This window comes from Solea solea, chromosome 7 (assembly GCF_958295425.1).
Source record: "Solea solea chromosome 7, fSolSol10.1, whole genome shotgun sequence".
Lineage (NCBI taxonomy): Eukaryota > Metazoa > Chordata > Actinopteri > Pleuronectiformes > Soleidae > Solea > Solea solea.
Genome location: NC_081140.1, coordinates 17,429,749 through 17,450,813, shown reverse-complemented (window position 1 = coordinate 17,450,813; position 21,065 = coordinate 17,429,749). Strand labels below are relative to the sequence as shown.

Here is a 21,065-nt window from a genome sequence, read left to right as displayed (position 1 = left end):
CATTTGTCTTTTTTGTTCTGAAAGGCAAACATAAAACAATTTATTTGGTTTAGTGGAATTTGTCCTTTATTAGATAAACATATTATCTCCAAAAACTATAGCCAACATCTTTAGTATTTTGCTCTTGCTTCAAATTGATTTCAATATAATTTGCTTGTTGATTTTTATATATAGACCCGATACAAGCAGTTTTCTTGTATATAAAACCTATGATTCTGCTCCTCTGCAAGTCAATATTAGGGTTAAGTTAAGGGAAGTGTTCCCTACAGGATTGAGCACAAGAGACATTTATGCTTCTTCAAACGCAAACCTTGAAACCTGAAATCAAACCATCAGAGACTGACTTCACTGCTCTGATACCAAAATTAGTATTTTATTGACAAGGTTTTAAACTAGTTTGGAGCTCTGATTACAATTCTGTCCACATGAGCAAACCATTCTGATTAAACAAATAAGGAAACATCAACACTTTGGTAAGAGGATTCGAGGTCATGATCACAAGAAGATTAAAAACAACGGTTATTTAATCTGAAAGTAATAATTCTGCAAGAATAATTTATGACACCTTAATCACCAGCGTGGAGTATGCATACACATAGAAACAGGCTAAGGCGACAACAACATATAGATTTATAAACTGTAATCTGATCACCGTGATAACCATCATGACCCAGGCAGAGAAGCTGCAGGTTTAGAGTTCCTGTTGTTTAAGATTGCCTCTCTTTACCTCAGACAGCATGACCTAAAGTGTGAGGGTCAGAAATAACCCAAGGACCAAGAAGACAAACATAAGTCATGAGAAAAGACATAACAGATAGAGCTTAGAGATAATTTTCTGTGAGATAACCCACATCCGGCTCCCTATTGATTCCACAGATCGGAGTCTCTGTTAGTCTCTTTTAGGTTACAGTGGTTAACATGCAGCTCCTCACTTTCCAACACAGGAGTGAATGTACAATGATATTTCCCAGAATGATGAAGAATTATTCATAAACACAAGGCCTCGGACTGAAGACACTTGTCCTGACACAGTCATAAGCTGCTATTATAGTCCTTTAACCAATGCAGAGGAGATATTTACAATTCTGATGTGAACATATTACCCTTCACCCTTGTTTCACCTTCATCTTTTGACCTGCTGATAGCTGAGGCAGCTCACTCGACTGGAACCAGAGTTCACATAGATCTTGTTTTGCATAATAGGCCCGAGCTGAATCATGTCTTGAAAATCTGCCATTTTGGTTAGTATTTATAGATTTCAGAGCCTGCACTCCCATAATTTTTTGGGAAATTGCTCATGGTAAAGAAAAGAACTCTTTTCATGCTGCTGTTGCACATCTGCATAACAATGTTATCTGTTTCAACCACACAAGATTGATTAACACTGACATGGCGTAGACAGGAATCTAGCCTGCTGCATGAGGCCCGTCATCTTATCTATGTCTCACCAAAAATAGAACATATACTGCACGTGCTCACAAACACATATGTAAATGGTATGTAGGTGTGTATGTGTGCATCTTTGCCGTCCTACCTCCAAGTAGACAACCCAGGGCATAACAAGCGTCGCTACCAGAAGGTCAGCAACCGCCAGGCTGACAATCAGGTAGTTGGTGGTGGTCTGCAGAGCCTTCTCTCTGGAAACAGCCATGCACACCAACACATTGCCAAAGACAATGACAAAGATGAGCAACGTAAGCAGCATGGCATAGTAGTTGTACTGGTGCTTCTGCTCTTGATGCGTCTCGTTGAAGCTCCATGTTCCATTGTCATAGAAACTGTCGTTGTAGGCATATGGGGTAAGGACATCCATTAGCTGTGAATGACGAAGGCCAAGAATGGGCCCTGTAAAACACGCAGACAAAGAGAGGAGGGACATTTGAGTATGTAGATGGATACATGTGAATGTTTGCTGCTTTTAAAGGTAACAAATAAAATGCAGATAGTATTTTGGTATAATCTGTATTCCTGTCGTGACTGCTTGGCAGAAGCAACTTGTTTTTTTATCCCCAGTAATGAGTCTATATTTACTATAAATGACATAGTGTAACAAATCTTGTAGAAGTAATCTACCATATTTGCATCTGATCAAACTTTGACCAAAAGTTGCTAGCAATAAGATAAGAAATATTCAAAAGGCTCGTTTAGGGAACTGGCAGAAATTTGGATATTTAGAGATGCTGATAAGTGGAACATTGCGACATTGTGTGTACAAACTGATGTATTTCTCAATTCCCTAGGAATCACAACAAAAAAAAGGTAGAAAGTACAATTTCAGCATGTTGACAGGCGGATAAATGTGCTTTTCATTCCATTCTTTTGTAAGGAAAAAACTGGTGTAAAATGGGGGGAATCTCAAACGAGGTTTCCGGAGACTTTCATTTGTGTCGCAATATTGCGTTTTCATGCACACAAACACTTAAGCCATACAACTCACAAGTTAAATGTTTACTGCAGCAGAACATAGTTTGAGTCTGGCATCTAGCGTGCAGACATTTGGTTCATTCATATTTGCATTCAGAGTTTCTCATTATAACACTCAAACAAAATATAATAGAAACATTTCCATCCATCCGTCCATTTTCTACCACTTTCTCCTCCACATGAGGGTTGGGGTGCTGTGCCAATCTCAGCTGACATATGGTGATAGGAGGGGTACACACTGGACAGTGTGCCAGGCCATCGCAGGGCCACTTATAGAGACAAACAACCATTCAACCATTCACTCTCACACCTACGGTCAAGTTAGGTGTCCAATTGACCTAATCCCCATATTGCATGTTTCTGGACTGTGGGAGGAAACCGGAGAACCCGGAGAACACCCACGCACACACAGGGAGAACATGCAAAGCCCAGGTCTCACATCCGGTCTCACACCTGGATCTTCTTGCTGCAAATGCTGCAAAGAGTGCTAAACACTACAGAAACATTTCCCTCCTCATAAATATTTGTAAAAACATGCTTTTAACGTTTTGAAGTGTTTTTGCAGGCACGACCACCATGTGTCAACAGATGATTTCCTGTGGAATAGTAGGGGGCCAGCAGATTATTATTGCTTCATAGTACTACTCGTAATAATAATAAAAAAAAGTCCTCAGCTGCTTTTGTGTAAAGAGGTTTGAAATGTGTGAAGTCATTAATGGATTTGTTCACCAGATGCATTTAAACAAGTGTTTTGAAATCAGTTTTAAATGAAAAAAGAAACAACAAATACGATAGAAAAGTTCAGGAAGACTTAATTAGTGGCAACTAAGTGCCAGAAAAACATTAAATTACAGCATATGTAAGACTCATCAAGACTTACTAATAGGCGACTTCAACTCTAAATGTAATTAGCGTCAGTCAGTATGCGTCATCACTTTGAATCCATGAATAATCCTGTGACAGTTTAATTGTGTATCACCTTGTTTTGGTGTTACTGGGACATGAGTTTCTGAACTTGATTTTACATGCAGAATATTAAAAGTATGGGATATGATTATGGCTTTGACGTTCCTTATTATTGCTAAGTTTGTCTTCTTGTGTACTTGTGTATCATTTCTCCATCTACTGTAATTAAAACCAGACGCCCTATGTCAACACTTATCCCTCAGTTGTTTTCACACAGCACAGCACACAGTTACAGTTTCCACTATAAGCCACTGCTGCAAACGTATAACTTATATCCTACTTAACAAATTAGTTAGTTCCCTCACACATGTCGAGATTAATGTTTAAGTCGTCCTCCATTTTCCCAGCTCCCTCCTGTGGTCACACTCACTTGCTAATTGGTTGTACAGCCTTTCGGGCAGCTGCTCCTGCTGACTGGGTTCTTCCTCAAATCCCCAACTACACCTAACTCATCTATGCAGGTCATTTCATTTCCACAATCAGACAATTATCTCACATTCCGTGTGTTTCTGCAGATCTGTTTTGTACAAGTCTATGTGCAAAACATACGTAGATGTTTGGCTCAAATTTTTTTACACAGACTTTAAGGTCCTGTTTGACAACACGTCAGTAAATGAAGCTCTGTGAGTAATAATGTACCTAATGTCCAGACAGTACATTAAGTACCTTTATGCACTGTCAGTACATTTGTACAGTACTAATGGCACATTAAATGGGTACCTAAAGGAGAATTTTGGATGTCTATACATTCACCATACCCTCACATGACGTCACTAGACATTATACATGGGCCATTATACATCATCCATTGGCTTCAGAGAATCCTACAGATCTTTATTAGACATGGAAAAACCTGCCTTGGTCGACCCCTACCCTTTAGCTTTTTTATCACTTACTGGAGCTTAATGTGAAGCTCTTAAAGTGCCTAAATCACTCATGATATTTCCCCCTTTCCATTAGCTAAACTTATCTGCTGAATAGGGCTTTAGAAATGATTTTGTGCCCATTGCACTTTTATACAAGCGTGAAATGTTATTCAGAAGTCCTCGGAAATCTCTCTTGATCAGGACATGTTGCACGTGTGAAGGCTGGGCTCTCTCAGCGGTTTGTGAATTTTCTCAGGTTCAGGTGGATCTAACCAGAATGTCAATGCACTGATTAAATTGGCCTATCCTTTCACACACATTTGCACACACATTGTGGCCTTGATTGTGAATGCTACAGTCTGGAAATGATTTGATCCTCTATTAGGTTGTGCAGATTGTCAGTAGTTGACCAGAGCAGGTATCCTCAGGACAAATAAACAACACAATTGGCAACAATATGAGCATATTGTTGAATTGAATTGAAGAATTGCATTGAATATATATGTACACTACATGTCAAAAAGGTCACCTGGATTTAACTGGTTCTGCAGTGGCTACCATTGTGGCCTCACAGCTAGAGGGTCACTGGTCATGTCCTTTCTGTGTGGAGTTTGCATGTTCTCCCCTTGTTTTCCATGGGTTCTGTATGGATACTAAGGCTAAGGTTCCTCCCATATTCCAAAAAACATGCAAAATTGAACACTTTAAACTGACTATGGGAGTGAATGTGAGAGTGAACAGAACTGTACGTTGGTGACCTGTCCAGGGTGTATCCCGCCTTTTGCCATATGTCGACTGGGATTGGCACCAGCACCCCCCCCCGACCCTCATGTGGAGAATAAAGTGGTAGAAGATGGATGAGTGAGTGAGTGAGTCCTGATTTAACCTGTTCCAGGGTGTTATGATCTGCAGCTGCGTCACTTGGTCAGGTCCAGGTCAAGAAACATTATATTCCTCATAAAAAAACGGTCAGCTAATTGAATTACTGAGTAACCAGGTTTAATGGATTTTTTCTTCCCTAAGGCATATTCCAAGAAGACAATGCTGTGCTTCATTGGGCTAAAACTGTGAAAGAATAGTTAATTTTTTCACCCATAAAGGTTTTGGGACATGCTGGACTTAATGAACTTTCATCATCAAAGCAAGATGTTGGTAAAGATAACAAGCTCTGAAAGGATATAAAGGTTGTGACAGTGCATTAGCTTATTGAAACAATGGCATGGCAAATGTCTGCTGTTATCAAAACTAAAATAAGTCCAACCACATATCAAATTTATTTCTTTTGGTTCGGACAGTGTATATGTGTACACAATATGTGAGCAGAGGAGAATGCAGAGCCAAAGCCTCTTAACAATTCTAAGCCCAGTAGTTTCCTAAATCAATAGGAGAAGTTACCAGAGGGGGGCAGAGGAAAGCCTCTGTACAGGGAGAGGGGAAAATAGAGGATTTAGAGAGAAGCAGTGAGAGAGAAAAGAAAGGCAGTATAAAGGAGTGAGTGAGAGGAGAATGCTCATATGTATAAACATTGCTCTGGTGCAACAGTCCATGTGTGTACCCTGCAGATGCCCTGTGCTGTCTTATCTTATTTATTTATGCTTTATGTACAATACATGAAACAGCTTTCACTGCTCGCCTGATACAGCAGCTGGTGCCGGCTTATAAACAAAAAACCATGGCTTTCTCTTGGCTATCGTTTTTTCAGTAAATGATGTCCCTTGTGACCTGTAAGCATACCTGATGATAATCATAACCATAATAATAACAATAATAATAATAATAATAATGATGATAAGGTCAGAGATCAGGGTCAGTGGAAAAGAAAAAGGTTCAGTGTCTTCTCAGCAGAGTGAATAAGTGGATGCAGAAATATGAACCTGTAATTCCATTTTTAAATCACATTTTCCTAATTGTTGTGCTTGCTTATTGGTATTTACTATGACCAATGTCAAAACCTCAACAGCTTCTCACCAGACTCCATTCTGAATGACTGAACACAGATCTCTGTAAGCAAGTTGTTGTCACTGTGTTGTGACATAATCTAAAGGGAATAACTTGTTTTTCCGTTCTATACTTTCCATTGGAAACAAATAGTCCACTAAGGGATTGTATTGCCTTATTTACAGTGGATGCATGCATACATTAATTACAATAAAGTGTGAAGTGAAGTGACAAGATGCATAGCTATTAAATTCTGTCAGACGTTGTAGTGCGTCAGTTGTGGAGTTCCCTAAGGTAGTCTGCAGGGACCGCTGTTTTTTTTTGCTTTCTTTTGTGCGAATTGAGCTTTACTGTACAAATGCCACTGTACTAGAATGAGTGTTCTTACGTAAAGTGACACAGGAACTACTCGGTGGTGATGAAAGTTATTGGACAAGGTTTGCCTTGTTCTCAGAATCACTGCTTGAATCTTTAACATTTCACAGAAATCACTGTTTTGCTGATTTCTGCTGATTTATGTTGATGCAGGATTAAGTAGCGAAGAATAATAGCTGAACAGTACATTTTGCCAGTAAAGCAAAATTCATGGAGCGGGGATGGCAAAGTAATTGGCCAATTTCCCCTTTAAGCATAATTTCGTGTGTGTGATTAGTTCATGGCACTGGGTTTACAATAAAGGCATGAAATTGGGACTTCAACAAACACAATATGAGCTCATTTGAGCTGAACTACAGCTTAGAGCTTCAGTAGGTAATCATTTGAGAGAATAATATACAGACATTAATAGAAAACTAACTTGATAATAGAAAATGCAGAGAAATTAAGCCAGCAGAATGGTTTGAAATTATCTGCCTCGTGTACTTACTTGTATCGTGAAATATGTGTCCCTGTGTTGGATCATATATTACTAACTATTATACCTGATTTATGATGAATAATTTACCAGAGTAATAGTGTCGATTCTGCAATAAATAAGATGATTACGTCCATAACGATTTCTTTCCTTAATTCCCTGCAAATTCCTGCTTTGAAAACTCATCGTTCAGCCTGTGATCTCTTGTTTCTGAACAAAGCTATGCACTTTGTTACTGTCAGACAAAGAGGGTGCAGTAAACCTGCAAAACACCACGCCGGTAATTAGCTACCCTTCTCGCTGCTTTTGTGAAAATGTGACTCATATATTTGTGTCTATTGTCTTAGCCATGTCTATTTGGAGCAACAGTATAAGCAGGGCCAGGCACCTGCCAGGGGTGCTACCATCTTCTATGGTACATTACGCTCGTCTTATGCAACAGCAGTCAGTAAAGTGTAGGTAAGAAGACACTCACACCAACACAAACTCAAGCACATAACATGACATTATACTGTACTGTAGGTGTGGGAGCCTTCATTTAAATATTGGTCACTATCACTGAGAGAAACAGGAATCAGTGGATATTCTGACTGCATTTCCTGTTCAACAAACCTGGCAACCAGCAAAGAAATGTATGTGATGAGGTCACCTTGCAAAAGTACAAAACAGACTAAAATAGTTTAAACTATGGAACAATATTCACATAAGAGTTGGTCTGTATTTAATTATTTTGACTTTACGGGCATGGTGTTTAACTCTTAAAACACTATGTGCAACATAGTGTTTTATATCCTTTTTTCATCTTAACATATAGGTAATCTGATGAAATTATATGTTTTCTATTTTCACCAACTAAACAGACCTGCGCAAAAATGTTGCTGAAATGTCTTTAAATTGGACTGAATTTGTGAAATTTGGAAATATATCACATTTCAAAGTTCACTTGGCTCGTTTTCATGAACAAAAAAAATAAAATAAAAATGTTGTATTTTGTGACTTCTCTACAAGTAGCACTACTCAATATATAAAATGAATCATAACTTTGACTCAACCACACATTAGTAGACGAAAAATGCATTTTGCAAAAAAATCCTAAAGATGTGACCTATAAACACGCCCCCCAAGTATGTCCATATAAGGAGTTGTGTATTGCCACACCAATTGACCAAGGGTGCGTCTGTGGCACAGATCCATGCCGCGTGAACACTGAGGGTTAAGATTACTGCTGCCAGTTAATTTGCTGACGAGAACCACACAGTGGAATGATTACTGTCATTGCGTCACAACAAAAAGATCACAGTTTAAATCCTGGCTAGACAAATGGGCCTTTCTGTGTTTGCTCTGGTGCACATGGATCCACTCATCTGTACTCTTCCACAGTCCAAAGACAGATTATGGTTACGTTAAATTGACTGTAGTGTAGACATGAGTAGCTCCAGTTGTCCCCACAACACTGATGAAGATGATAAGCAGCAGAAGATGAATGCATAAATGCTGACATTAGCTATTTTTGTCGGGGCTTGACTTTATGTTCACATGCCCCATTTGTTTATTTTTGCACCAAGTGTAATTGACATAATTGTTTTGAAAGTTTGGAAAGACATGGCTGCTTAATTCTCATGGAAAAGCAGCACAGCAGTATAACACGATGTACAGTATGTCACAAAGTGCCCTTTATGTCATGAAACACCATGAGAATATTCTGCATGATAGGACTGGGAAATTTGTGCTTGGTCATAAAATAATAATGTGCAGACTGGACCACAGCCATTTAACACTTGTGCAAATAACTGGCATGAAGCAGCTACAGAAAATAAACATGTATACTCACTTTACACACTCTGGTGTGATATGTGTGGTCGTTTTGGAAAGTACACAGATGGTAAAAATGACTTAATGACTTTCTAACACAAAGTGCACACTTTGTTTAATGTGGATAGCTTTAGATAAGCAATTGCTTCCCGTCTTACTCAAGTTTTAGTTGAAAATGGGGTAAGATCCAAGGTTCGGAGAATGCGACCCAGTCGCAAATTTGGGGCCATACTGTATGAAGCTAGCTTTGCTTTGACAAGAAAAATAAACAAAACGCAAAAAGGCAATGAGGCGTATGGACACAATAAGTAAAGTCCATCTGCATTAGTGATTGATGCAAGTAAGCAAGTTAGACAGTTGCTGTGATTGAACATCATTATTATTTTTTCTATGTTGTTGAATAGTATAACGGTAGGAGCCAGTATTGAGTTAATTTAGTTTAGGGTTAGTTTAAATCAGTGGTGCCCAATACGTCGATCGCGATCGTGTGGGTAGATCGCATGGCATTAAGAAAACCTGGAAAACCCACAAAAAGGTTAGCCTATCATCTGAAATGTTTGGTTACATATACCCTAATTTTGAAATGCCCATACGGCTACACAGGAAGTAAGCGCAGTATGTCCGTAGCTTGGTGTAGTTTTTATGCCGTGTGAGTCGAGCGGCACTTTCAGACACTGACTTCCCTCCAAAAAGCGAGCTGAGAAAGAGAAAGCTGAAGGCAACCCTGTCTGGCTCCATTCAGTGCAAGTCATCCGAGTAAGGTAATGACCAAAAATGCCAAAAATGAGTTGTGTCATATGCTTATTTCATTCAGTTATGCAAGGTACCCCAACATAAATTATACTCAGTATATGTATATATATATATACATGTATATGTATATGTATATGTATATGTTTAGAATTTTTTATGTAGATTAAGGTAGATCATTTTGACTTTTCATTTTAAAAGTAGCTCCCGAGCTGAAAAAGTGAGGGCACCCCTGGTTTAAATGATTAATGCAGGATTACTTGTTTCAGTGTAATTTATGAACAGTTGAAGTAGTTCACCGTTGGCCTGAAGCCTTTGAGTAAATATTCTTGCAAGGAAAAGAATGTGGCTTTGTGGACCTTTGATTTTATTAAAACTTTATAATATAGGGCAGTGTTTCCCAACCCTGGTCCCTGCATGTTTTACATGTTGCCCTGCTCCAACACACCTAATTCAGATGAACAGCTTGTTATCAGGCTTCTGCAGAGCTTGATGAAGAGCTGACCATTTAAATGAGGTGTGTTGGCGCAGGGCAACATCTGATATAGGGTCCCCTGTGAACCCTTTGATACCTTTGACAACTATGATAGATAGAGGGACAGGTAGATGTGTACTGGAAAACATCAAACATTTTGGGTTGGCGGATTTTGGTGATTGAGGAATAGAAACAGTGTACCTACGAGTCAAGCCCATAGAAACCTGCCCACAGCTAACCACTTTGGGTGGCCTTGGTTTTGAACTACAATAACAGAGTTTCCTCTTGGTATTGATATTCAGCAACTCATCTCAGCTGAAAACCTCTACCGTCATGAACTGGAAATGAAAAAAAAAACAAAAGACAAAACAGCTTTTGCTAACCCCTGTGTATGTGGTCAAAGCACCATAGTTTTCAAAACAGCAGACAGGAAACAGAACATCATTTAGAAACTGGAAAATCTCAACAAGAGTAGCAACTAAAGGTTGTGAACCTCAGCAAAGTACACAACCTAAATTATGTGTTATAGATACCGCTAGTTTACAATGGTACATGTATTTACAGTATAACCATGTTATGAATACATTGAAGTGACCATTTTGAGTGAGTTTAATCAATTTGCGCACATGAACACATATTTTTTCCAAATGTATTTTCTTATTCTCTCTCATACTGCACAATGACTATAAGGAGACCCACTAACATTTACCCTTATGGCCACACTGAGAGCTGTTTCTGCTGCAGTGTATTCTTTCCTACACAGTTATATATTCATTTTGTATTATTAGAGAGATATCTCACAGAACAGCAGCTCACTGCATCTGTCATCATTACCCAGCTAACCAGTGCCATAACCAACCAGGGAATCTTTCAATTGTGAGCATCTCGACTAATTCTGCCCATAATCCGTCAATCTCAAATCTAACCATACTCCTATTCCTAGGTGATTTCAGCATGATCTATGAGAGAAGAATCCATTATCTGACTTTCCTGGATTTCCACAATGGTGACAAGGATTTTCTCTGTAAACGGGTGAGCTGTCTGGCCTCAACTGCCCAACAAAATACAAGATAAGAAGCACAAGCAAGGGCATTTATCATGTACCAGCAAAGGCATGCACTCTGTGCATAATCTGGCTGCTTTCTCTCTTTCATGAGATAAATTGAAGAAGCTTATTCCCTGGAGGAAATAGCCAACTTTAGAACCATCTGACGGATCCTAAAACTTTCACACTTGCACCCGCCCTGGAGATTGTGTGAGGAGGCTGTATGTGTGGATGCCAACGGCTGCAGATGTTGCCCTGGAGATTGTTAATCCAGCTCCGCAAACCTAGAATAATCATGTGAAAGTGCAACAATGTCTGCATAATCCACAGTGGGATAATTGGTGTGTCCTGCTTCATGCATGCCCAAGATGGACACCACCACCCCACCTGGATCCTCCAGAGATTGTCCTGGATCTCAATAAGACAATGTTCCGCTGCTTTCATCATGTGTGTACAGTGGACTTCGGAGAATGTCTGGACCCAAATCTCCAGATATTAACCCAGAGCTCATGTCTAATAAACGGCTTAACATTTTAAAAAGGCTTGTACAGATTAAATCCTCTGATTTGTAAACACGAGTATTGGAACAGTACAGGGTTTAGTTTACTAAAGTTTACTTGTTGCCTTTGTGCACCAAGTAATTAGGAGTTTCCATAATTAAGTTACAGGAGAACAAAATAGGCACAACTTTAACTTTTTATCATAGACATTTCATGATTATAAAAGGTTTAACTCTAATCATCTTATAACGTCTTCATTTGTTCTTGTTTTACTTTTGCTGTAACTGCTGTAATTTCTGTGTTTGTTCCCTAAATTATTATATATGATGGTAAAAAGTTGCCTCACCATTTTTTTGAGCTGTAATCTGACTCACGCCTGCCACTGAAACAATGGTGATCACAGAGGAGGTCTAACATCAGAGCAGTCCAACCAGTGATAACAAAAGAGAGGAAAAACAAATACATCTTGTTGCTGTTGAGTACTAATGTTGTCCAATCATTTCAAAGAGTTGTGGTCATCAGATTATTAAATCCAGCAATAAACTGCACTGTTAATCTTAACATAAGCCATGTTTCATTAACTTTGGTTATATTAAATACATTTTGTAGCCCTCAATCTTGATTATAAAATGTGCTCACTCTGACACAAGCACACACGTGTCCAGACATTTATCCATGCATGCTCACATATACTGCACACGCCATTGACCTTCATGTCCTCCCAACAAAACATGTCACATTCTAGTGTTGTTTTCTTCATGCTCCACTCATGCTCTTAACTCTTTAACACCGAGCGTATCGCAGACGACGCGTTTGCACAAGTGCACTTTGCATTACCGTAGTTACGCGACGGATTGTGCTATCGGAAAAATTCCAACAGTTTCTGAAAGCTGAAAGGTTGTTATGGTGATTTCACTCGCGCTCGTTTCAGGAAGCCGCTGAATCAATGTCTTTGTGACCAGAGAGGAGAGAGTTGGAAAAACGTCTGTACATAGTTTCCATACATAGAGACAGACACTAAAAAAATGTTATTGCAAATATGTTTTATACTGTTCACATTTCAATACACTATCTTAACATGCAGTAAGTTGTAAATAACTAACAGATATTGGAAGTTATTCAGGAAAAATGGGCAAAAGCATTTACGCACAGGACCTTTGCTGGCCCTTTTATGGTTAAAAAAAAATACAGACAGACATTTTGAGGCTTAAGGTGAAATGTGTATAAAATCATATGTGGAATCAAATGTCTAAAGATAAAGATAAAGTGTCTAAAGATAATGGATTGATATTTATGTTATATCATTAATTAACGCTTAGCATATGCAGTATGATTAGTACAGACACGAAAATTCTCCTGCCCAGCCTTGCCGCTGCAGCATTCAATCTTTCCCCAATTCCCCGTATCAGCGTATGAAAAGAGAAGGCAATCCTTGTGCTGATACCACTCTGTCAATGCTGTCAAAGTGTTTGATTCTTCCCCTTGATAGCCTTCGCCCTAATTAGTTTTCTAACTGCCATAGCACTCTTGGTTGCTAGGTCAAACTCATTGATGCCGGCAAAGTCAATGACTATCTTGTGAATTCCCGTGACTAAAAGATTGCTCCCTTTTGTTGCTGTATGTGTAAAATAGCAAGTCATCACAAATGGGAAGCTACTTTCTATAGGCAGGCTGTGTAGGTGGTACTTGCTATTACTTTTACGCTGCTAAAAATACATCTGCTCATTCAGAGGTGCAATTACTTTGTCATCATCTAGCCATTACAATTATGCTCCTTTCTCCCAGCACTTAGTATTAGGCAAGGTTTTTCCTTGTATGATTCCTGGATGTGCATTTGGTTTGCTGCACCTCTGGGATAAGTACAACAGATGATGATTAGGAATGAAATCCTTATTTTTGGACGGATTACACACTATACTTCAACAGAAGATGATATACAGCGGTTTGTTTCTGGCTGCTGAACTACCTGACTTGACTTGAAAAATACAAGAGGGACTGCTCCGTCAGCTATTTGACTGACGTATGCAATAAAGTGTATCACTGGAAATGGAAATGGAAATGGAAATTCAAAGTTCAAATTTTAACACTGACGGGGGACTTTTCACTGTGGAGATGCTGTCAAAGAAGCGCAGAGTGAAGCAAACTAAAGTACTGGTGGCCAATCCAAGAAGCTCCAACATTATTCACACAGGGAAAAAAGGGGTAAAAGAGAGACATACGAGGCTAAATAAAAGGCATCGATGCATCGTTCTCAAGGATGAAAGTCCTCAGGCTACAAATTCTGCCTATGCATTGCTGTTATGACACAAAACGACATAAAGGTTATTGCAGTGGTGACTTCAGCTATTACTTCCTGAATTCAAACCATAAGGGTAAAAGTGGTAGGCATCCGCCCACTGGAAAAAGAAAGACGGAGGATGGTAACAAGCCTCCATCGACCTCATTACATTGTAGGGAAGCTTCAGCCTAACAACAGGTCTTGTCTCTTGTGAGACCATATATTGCGCATGCGCGCACATACTGAATACACACACACACCTCTAGCTGCTTTTCCATCTCACTGCTTGGAACATACACACACACACACACAATAACAGACACAGGTGTGTGCACACGGCATATTCGCACCCACTCTTTCATCACACACCTTTTCTGCTCAGCCTAGGCTTGTAAGTCCCAGGTAAATCAAGTAAGTCCTTTTTTTTTTTAAAGAAAATAGGTGAGCTAACGTTATCCATGACTGTGCCATTGCAGTCATATGAGATTTTGTATAATACCCACTGACCTGGATCACATTATTGGTTTTTGGATGGGATCAGTCAGCAGTGATGCAGGCAGATTAGTTGCCTCTATCACTGTGATAGTGATAAGACGATCAATATCAAAGTATAGATACTGTAAGACCACTGCCTTTATGTAATTTGGTCTTTAATGCACACATATATTGATACTGCACAGACATAGTATCAATACAAGCTAAATATAAACAATGCCATACCCTCCTTGGTGGCTCTTTGCCTAGAGATACATACAACTAGAGATACATTCAACTCAGCCTGTTTATTAAATTGGTCACTTTTCATGACACCGTTGACACCTGAAAGATTTGCAATATAGCCAATTACTATTGGCCAAACCATTCCATCTGTGTGTTGCTGTTTGTGTCAGTGTCACAATTTACACGTGCCTGTGGCCGCACGCAAGAAAATGCAAACGTAAGCCAGCGCCATTGGCTCTATACAACCATGATCAAAACATCACAGGGAGACCTGAGAGTTAACAAGTGTGATTCTTCAAAAATGCTCACATTGGTTAGATTGTCCAGTGGTGACATCACAAACCACAAATTGTCTCAAGGTTGTCACTGTATATGTGAAAGAGATGGCCTGATCTGTGATTGCTGGGAGTGAAAAGACAAGGAAGATTCTACACATCTCAGAAGAAAATATTAACTTTATCAATAAACAATTGTCAAGTCTACAGTGGGTCTATTAGTTTTAGTATTTGTTCTCTCTATCTTGGCTATAAATACTTAGAGGTGACATCAAATGCTTGTATCACACATATATGTTAGTTATGGAGGTCTACTTATATATATTAACTTGTTTTCATGCTTCAAAACCTCCTAGTCGCTGCTAATGAGCCGATCGTCAGCCGCGCTGTTTCAGACCAAAATCACACCCCCAGAACGTGGACTGTGTTGTGATTGGCCAGCCAACGAGAGCTTTCCCACTGTCCTGTGATTAGCCAGGTACCTGGAAGTGACGTCATTGGTAGGCCAGCTCTCAGATACACAGCTCCCCCTCTGGCACGGTGGATGCTCTGCATCTCAGCAGCTACAACGAGAGTAGTTCTTCTTCTTCCGCGGTTGAATGTACGCAACTGGATGTGCCCGGACTAATTCCCTGCACCAGGAGACGCTACGGTGGTGAGAGGAGTGGTGAGGATTTCTGATGACATCATCAGCATAGGGAAGTGCCGATCCGCTTCGCAGAGCCCAGGAAAACAATAAAACCCTATTTTCTCAGCAGTGGCTGAACTGTTTGTTCTGAAACTTTAGGGTTTCATAGACGAGGTAATGATGCAGATACACACACAAACGCAGCGTTAATTGGAGCTTCAGGTCTATGTCGCCTTTAAAGAACATCTTAAGATCATTATCACCTAATTACTGTTCTTTCTCTGCGATTCACACTGAATATGTACCATGTACTAATCTACGCTTGCTGGAAATGGCTGCCTGTGGTTTTGTGCAGGTGGTTGATGACGACCATTGGCAAACATTGAGTCGAAAGTGGATGCAAGCATAATGAAACTATGGGGATCGTTGTTAGTCCTCAATGGGTTTGGTGCTAGAACTGCTATAACCATTAGGCCCTTTTTTCCCCAAGAAACTCTGCCTTATTGAAAATCTGGCTACTCATTACTTCAATGCTGTGCTTTTTGTTGGCTCTTCTATTTGCTGAGATTATCAGTCGCTATGAAAGTATTTGATTGAACATTAATTTATCAAAGCTTGGACCAAAAGGTCATACAGACAGGAGCATGTATGCTTGCTTTGTTCCCCAAACAAAACAACTAGATTCTTGAAGGAAAATGTCAGGGAAGCTGCCACTGAAAGGGTGTACGACCTCAGCTATTATAGGGTACTCCACACAAGAGGTTGAAAAAAAATTGTTTTAAGTGACACATGCATGAGTCACATCGGATAAAGCTCCTACCCAATTGTCACCCCCTTTTGATCTCACACAACCTATAATTTTTTGCATTTTTCAATCCTGAGCCCCACAGGAAAGACGAGGAGCTTTATAGAGAGCAGTGTCATTTATTTTTCCACACTTTCTGGGTCTGTGTGTCAAGCACCATCTGCTGGAGCTGGAAGGATTTGGAACTAGTTAAGTCTATGGGGAAACGACATGAATGGACCACACATCCCGATTCGGATCAGCAAATTCAGACCAGTGAACTGCACATCAAGACAATTGGAAGTACATTCATTTCTCCTACAGTAGATTCTGTTTGTTCGTCCTACTTTTGCTATCAATCCTAATTCCTTACCTTCTGTAATCCTGTTAATCAGTGCACAGCGTCTTTGTCAGTGTACTGGTCCAAAATGTTTTCTGGTTCATTCAAAGAACATAGTTGTGTGTGTGTGTACGGTCCAGATATCACTCCTGATCGTACCTGTCTATCTTATCCCCAGCAAGTCCCCATAATATAAATCACCAGGTGCAGATACAACTGTGTGTGAGCACCGTGTGTGTGTGTGTGTGTGTGTGTGAAAGGTTCATTGTTCATGCTATGAATCCAGATTGTACTGCCTGTTGCTGCAGGCTTCAAAAGACTTAGACCAATTGGGCTTCAAATTAAAAATGCATGATGATCCATGTCCATCCAGTAGACTCTACTGAGTAGAGAATTAGGTGTTAAAACTATTTTGGCCTGTGTTTGAAGGTAGCCAGTCTTTAAAATATAAAATGCTGATTTGAATAGCACCAACACCTTCACTAAGTCTAGCAAATAATACATACACACTGCATTTTGATCCATGGCTGTGTGTAATCAGTGCATCTAAATCCTAGCCCTACATACTGATCTAGGGATTAACTACTCACTCATAATATAATATATATACACTATATGGATCAATATGTAACATGGTTACATCATTCATTGACAGACAAACCCGTTGACATAACTTTCTCAGCACACAACTGGAACCTGGAGCATAACCAAATCATGGTGGATCCTCTATTGGCTTTTGGACCTAATTGGCTCCTCCATCCCTTCAGTGATGGTGCTGGTCCCTGGAGGGTCCACACATTTGACATGTTGGGGAATGGGTTTCAGGGGAAAGGAAGAATGTGGGCCACTTGGATACATTCGCGGAGATCCAATACAATTAAATGATTTACTTGTCAAAACACAATGGGCTGCCGAGCCACGTGACCACAGTAAACACATGATGTAAAATGTACAGGAGGAGCTGTGCCGCTAGTTTGGAGCTGCTGTTTCTCTCACGACATTAAGGATATGCAGAAATTTCCCTGCGCGTATAATAGGGGTGTTGAATTTAATCGTTTCTGCGATGCATCGCGATGCAGTCGATTCTGCATCGATGCAGCAACAAAATGCAATGATGTTGTTTCTTGATTTTCCAGCAGTGGAACAATAAAGTTGTAGCATTCAAAATAAGGACATCCTCATAGCAACGTCACATTGAATTGTGGATGAGTGGCAGAAGGATGTGAAAACCAAGCGGAAATAATAAAAAAAACACGCCCAGTATTCTGAAAGCAGACGTTTGGGCACATTCTGGATTTTATGAAATGACTGGCAAGCACGAATTGGACAAGACGCACGCTGTTTGTAAAGCCTGTCAGACAAAAATCAAATACCTCAGAAACACCACTGACTTGAGGAACCACATTAGCCGTTTTCACTTTCAAAGATTTACAAGACGCTGTCAACTCTGCCGCCCAACTCCGAGAAAGGAAAGAGAATCACCCAAGAGGCTGTGGCAGCTTCCATAGCCAAGGGTTTACGGCCTTTTTCAGTCACTGAAAACCGCGGTTTCGCCACAGTATAAGCTACCATCATGTAACCACTTCACAGAAAAGGTCATACCAACACATTATGGATCGTGATGCATCACAGAATCAAAATCATAATTGAATCGAATCTTCACAAGAGCCTAGTGAAGATGCCCTGGAGTATAATGGGTTGATATTGCCACTGTGTGGTTTGGCTGTCAGTGAGTATCAAGTATGTATTATAGGTTGAAAAGGTATTTATGTAAACTATTAATATAAATATATGCACACAAAAAGGTCAGTGGGGTCTCCTCCTTCTGTTTCTTATGGCGCAACAACCTGGTTTTTTATCATTCTGTGTCAGGTGCTAGAGCTGTATCGCCCATGCGTCATGCTCTCAAGGAGTTTGTGGACCTTGACATTTATGTGGTTTAACATTTCTAAAAGGAAAACTATCAGAAATAATCATGTCAGTATCGAAGTACACAAGACGGGCCAGAGATTACTCATCTTCCAAATTTGCAGCATTCCAGTGTGTCTTTATCAAGGACAAATACATGCTGTATTCCTTTTTCCTGTGGTGGAAAAGAATATGATACCTCTTATAGATTTCTCCACCTTTTCCGTGTACATACATGTGTACATTTGATTACCGAGGTTGCGATTTGACAATCAGGCTCAAATTTGGACTGCGTAGACCTGTGAATACATTTGGTTTAGGATTTGGATAATTGGCCTTAGGCAAAGGATATGACAGAGTTGTTTTTGTTGAATGCACGTCATCTCTCTTGGGAGTGGTGTGGAATTTAAATGTCATTATTTACTGACCAGCAGCTGCATCAAGTTATCTGGCTTTAAGCCCCTTTAACCCACTCTGCTAATCCCTAAAAATCACTGTACTGAGTAATTCATGCTGAGATAAATATCTGTCTTTTACACGGGCAATTGTCTGGAAGCATTAAGGAGATCTGATTCAGTCGAGTCAGTCTTGTCTGTGTCAAACAGCTGTGTCTGACAAGTGCTGCATTATTGGCAGCTGAGGTGAGTCTGGTTGCTGCACAACATGGTACGGCAGAAATGGAGACAGCGGTGGAGATGACATATGGATGACATGTACACGTCCAAAAGAGCTGTCACGGCCAGCATGCTCAATCTCAGCAGATATCCCGGTATTTATGCTCTCACCATGGATTAGCTGCTCAATCATTGGATTATTCGATATACTATATACTGTTCGAGTCAGGCTGAGTTCACATAAATGTCATTCCTTGAGCTATAAAGACATCAGATATCAGTTAATGAGAAATATTCCCAACATTTTGCAGTAATCTCTCATATTATGGTGTTTTTCCCCCTTTCCATTTAAATGCATTGCAAAGTTTGGACAAGCCAATGACAACTTAAACATAAAACTTTTGTAAATGTATAAATCAGTGCAGCAGCCACATACTACACATATCTACTGTAACACACAGTCAGTCGTTTCAAGAGTTGGAGAAAAGAGAAGCATTTACATTACATTAACTTTCACTGCTGGTATGAAGTTGTTAAAGCTGAACTGTGAGTATGATGGTGGAGAAGGAGCGAGGCTGTGGACTCACACTCACAGACACCTGCCCCGCACGAAACAATGTACAGTATAGAGACGCTGCCTGTGAAGAGAACAACACACCTCCAACCTGCGCTCCGTGGGCTGGTGTGCAGGGCACTTTCACGGAGACTGAATGAAAGCACCGCTCACTTTGAGCACTGAAATGTGTGTTTTCAGATATTATACACTGGATCAAAACTGCAAACAATCTCGACTGCAGGTACACAACAATACAAACCCCCCCTGCCCTCTTCACAGTTCTTCCGACACAGTATTGTTCGAGCCCTGACGCGCGCGTAAATGCGCTTCACAGCGAGGCGACAACATCGTATAAACAGCTGCAAATTCACCCTTAAAGTTCATATCTAAAGGAACCACAACCAGTAAATGAGTTAAATCTCTCCCGAGGTGAAGCTGGCGTGGACCACGGACCCCCGCATCCCGCCTAGTCCTCTCAAATATATACATATATATATATTTTTTTTTTTTTTCTCCTGCAAAAAATAAAATAAAATAAAAAAACAAAATAAAAGCAGACTTACCTTCACGCCATAAGTTTGACTGAATCTCTGTGTTCGCAGGCACCAGCTGTTATAAGTCCAAGAGCATCCACAGACAGTTAGCTCCCACTGTATCCTTGTATTGCTCTGCACATTGTTGTGCCTACACTCTGCATAATTAACCGAGTGTGTGCTGCGCTCGGGTGCGAGGCATCAGTGTCCTTAAGAGTGGGAGAGAGAAGGAGAATAACTGCGATATGCTACTACTGTGAGAAATACAAACAATACTATTACTAATGGAAACACTAAAGTCAAATAATAATAATAATAATAATAATAATAAAGGATTTACTTCATGAACTATATTCCTTGGTTGTTTGTTGAAAAGCCTGAGGTGTGATGATCTTCTGTAGAGGATAAGTGTGCAGCGCAGTGTCCGCCAGCTGGAGGAGCTTTACTGACGGTGGCAGGAGAGGAGACACACCGACGAACTGTGCAAATCAAGGCGGGGTTAACGCCTGTTCAAATCCCGGCAGGAGCCTATGTTTCCCTTGATGACACTGACACTGGCATTGGAGAGACCTTTTCTTTATCTGAATGACACCTTTCCTTTTCACTGACAGCACTTTCTTTAAAAACAACAAAAAACAGGAGTAATGGAGATTAACAATATATATATATATAAAGAGATTAAAATTAAAATTAGACATGAAGTATTTCAGATTTACCACAATGCAATCTGTCCATTATGTTCACGTTTAATGGAGTAATCGCTTGGTCCATAAAATGTCAGAAAATCGTGATATAGTGTT

At 40.0% G+C, this 21,065-nt stretch overlaps 1 protein-coding gene across 2 annotated transcripts in view; it reads right to left on the bottom strand.

The window, feature by feature from the left end:
• The window catches only part of drd2a (dopamine receptor D2a), a 34,167-nt gene extending 13,450 nt beyond the window's left edge, over positions 1-20,717 (bottom strand). Inside the window, exons 1-3 of one of the 2 annotated variants that reach the window (XM_058633010.1) lie at positions 20,606-20,717; positions 20,296-20,474; positions 1,535-1,845 (exon numbers count right to left, since the gene is read on the bottom strand). In XM_058633010.1, the coding sequence (XP_058488993.1) occupies positions 1,535-1,813 (279 nt within the window). In that variant the 5' untranslated portion in view covers positions 1,814-1,845; positions 20,296-20,474; positions 20,606-20,717. The other variant, XM_058633011.1, reaches the window with a different exon arrangement.
• Between the last annotated feature and the right edge of the window lie 348 nt (positions 20,718-21,065).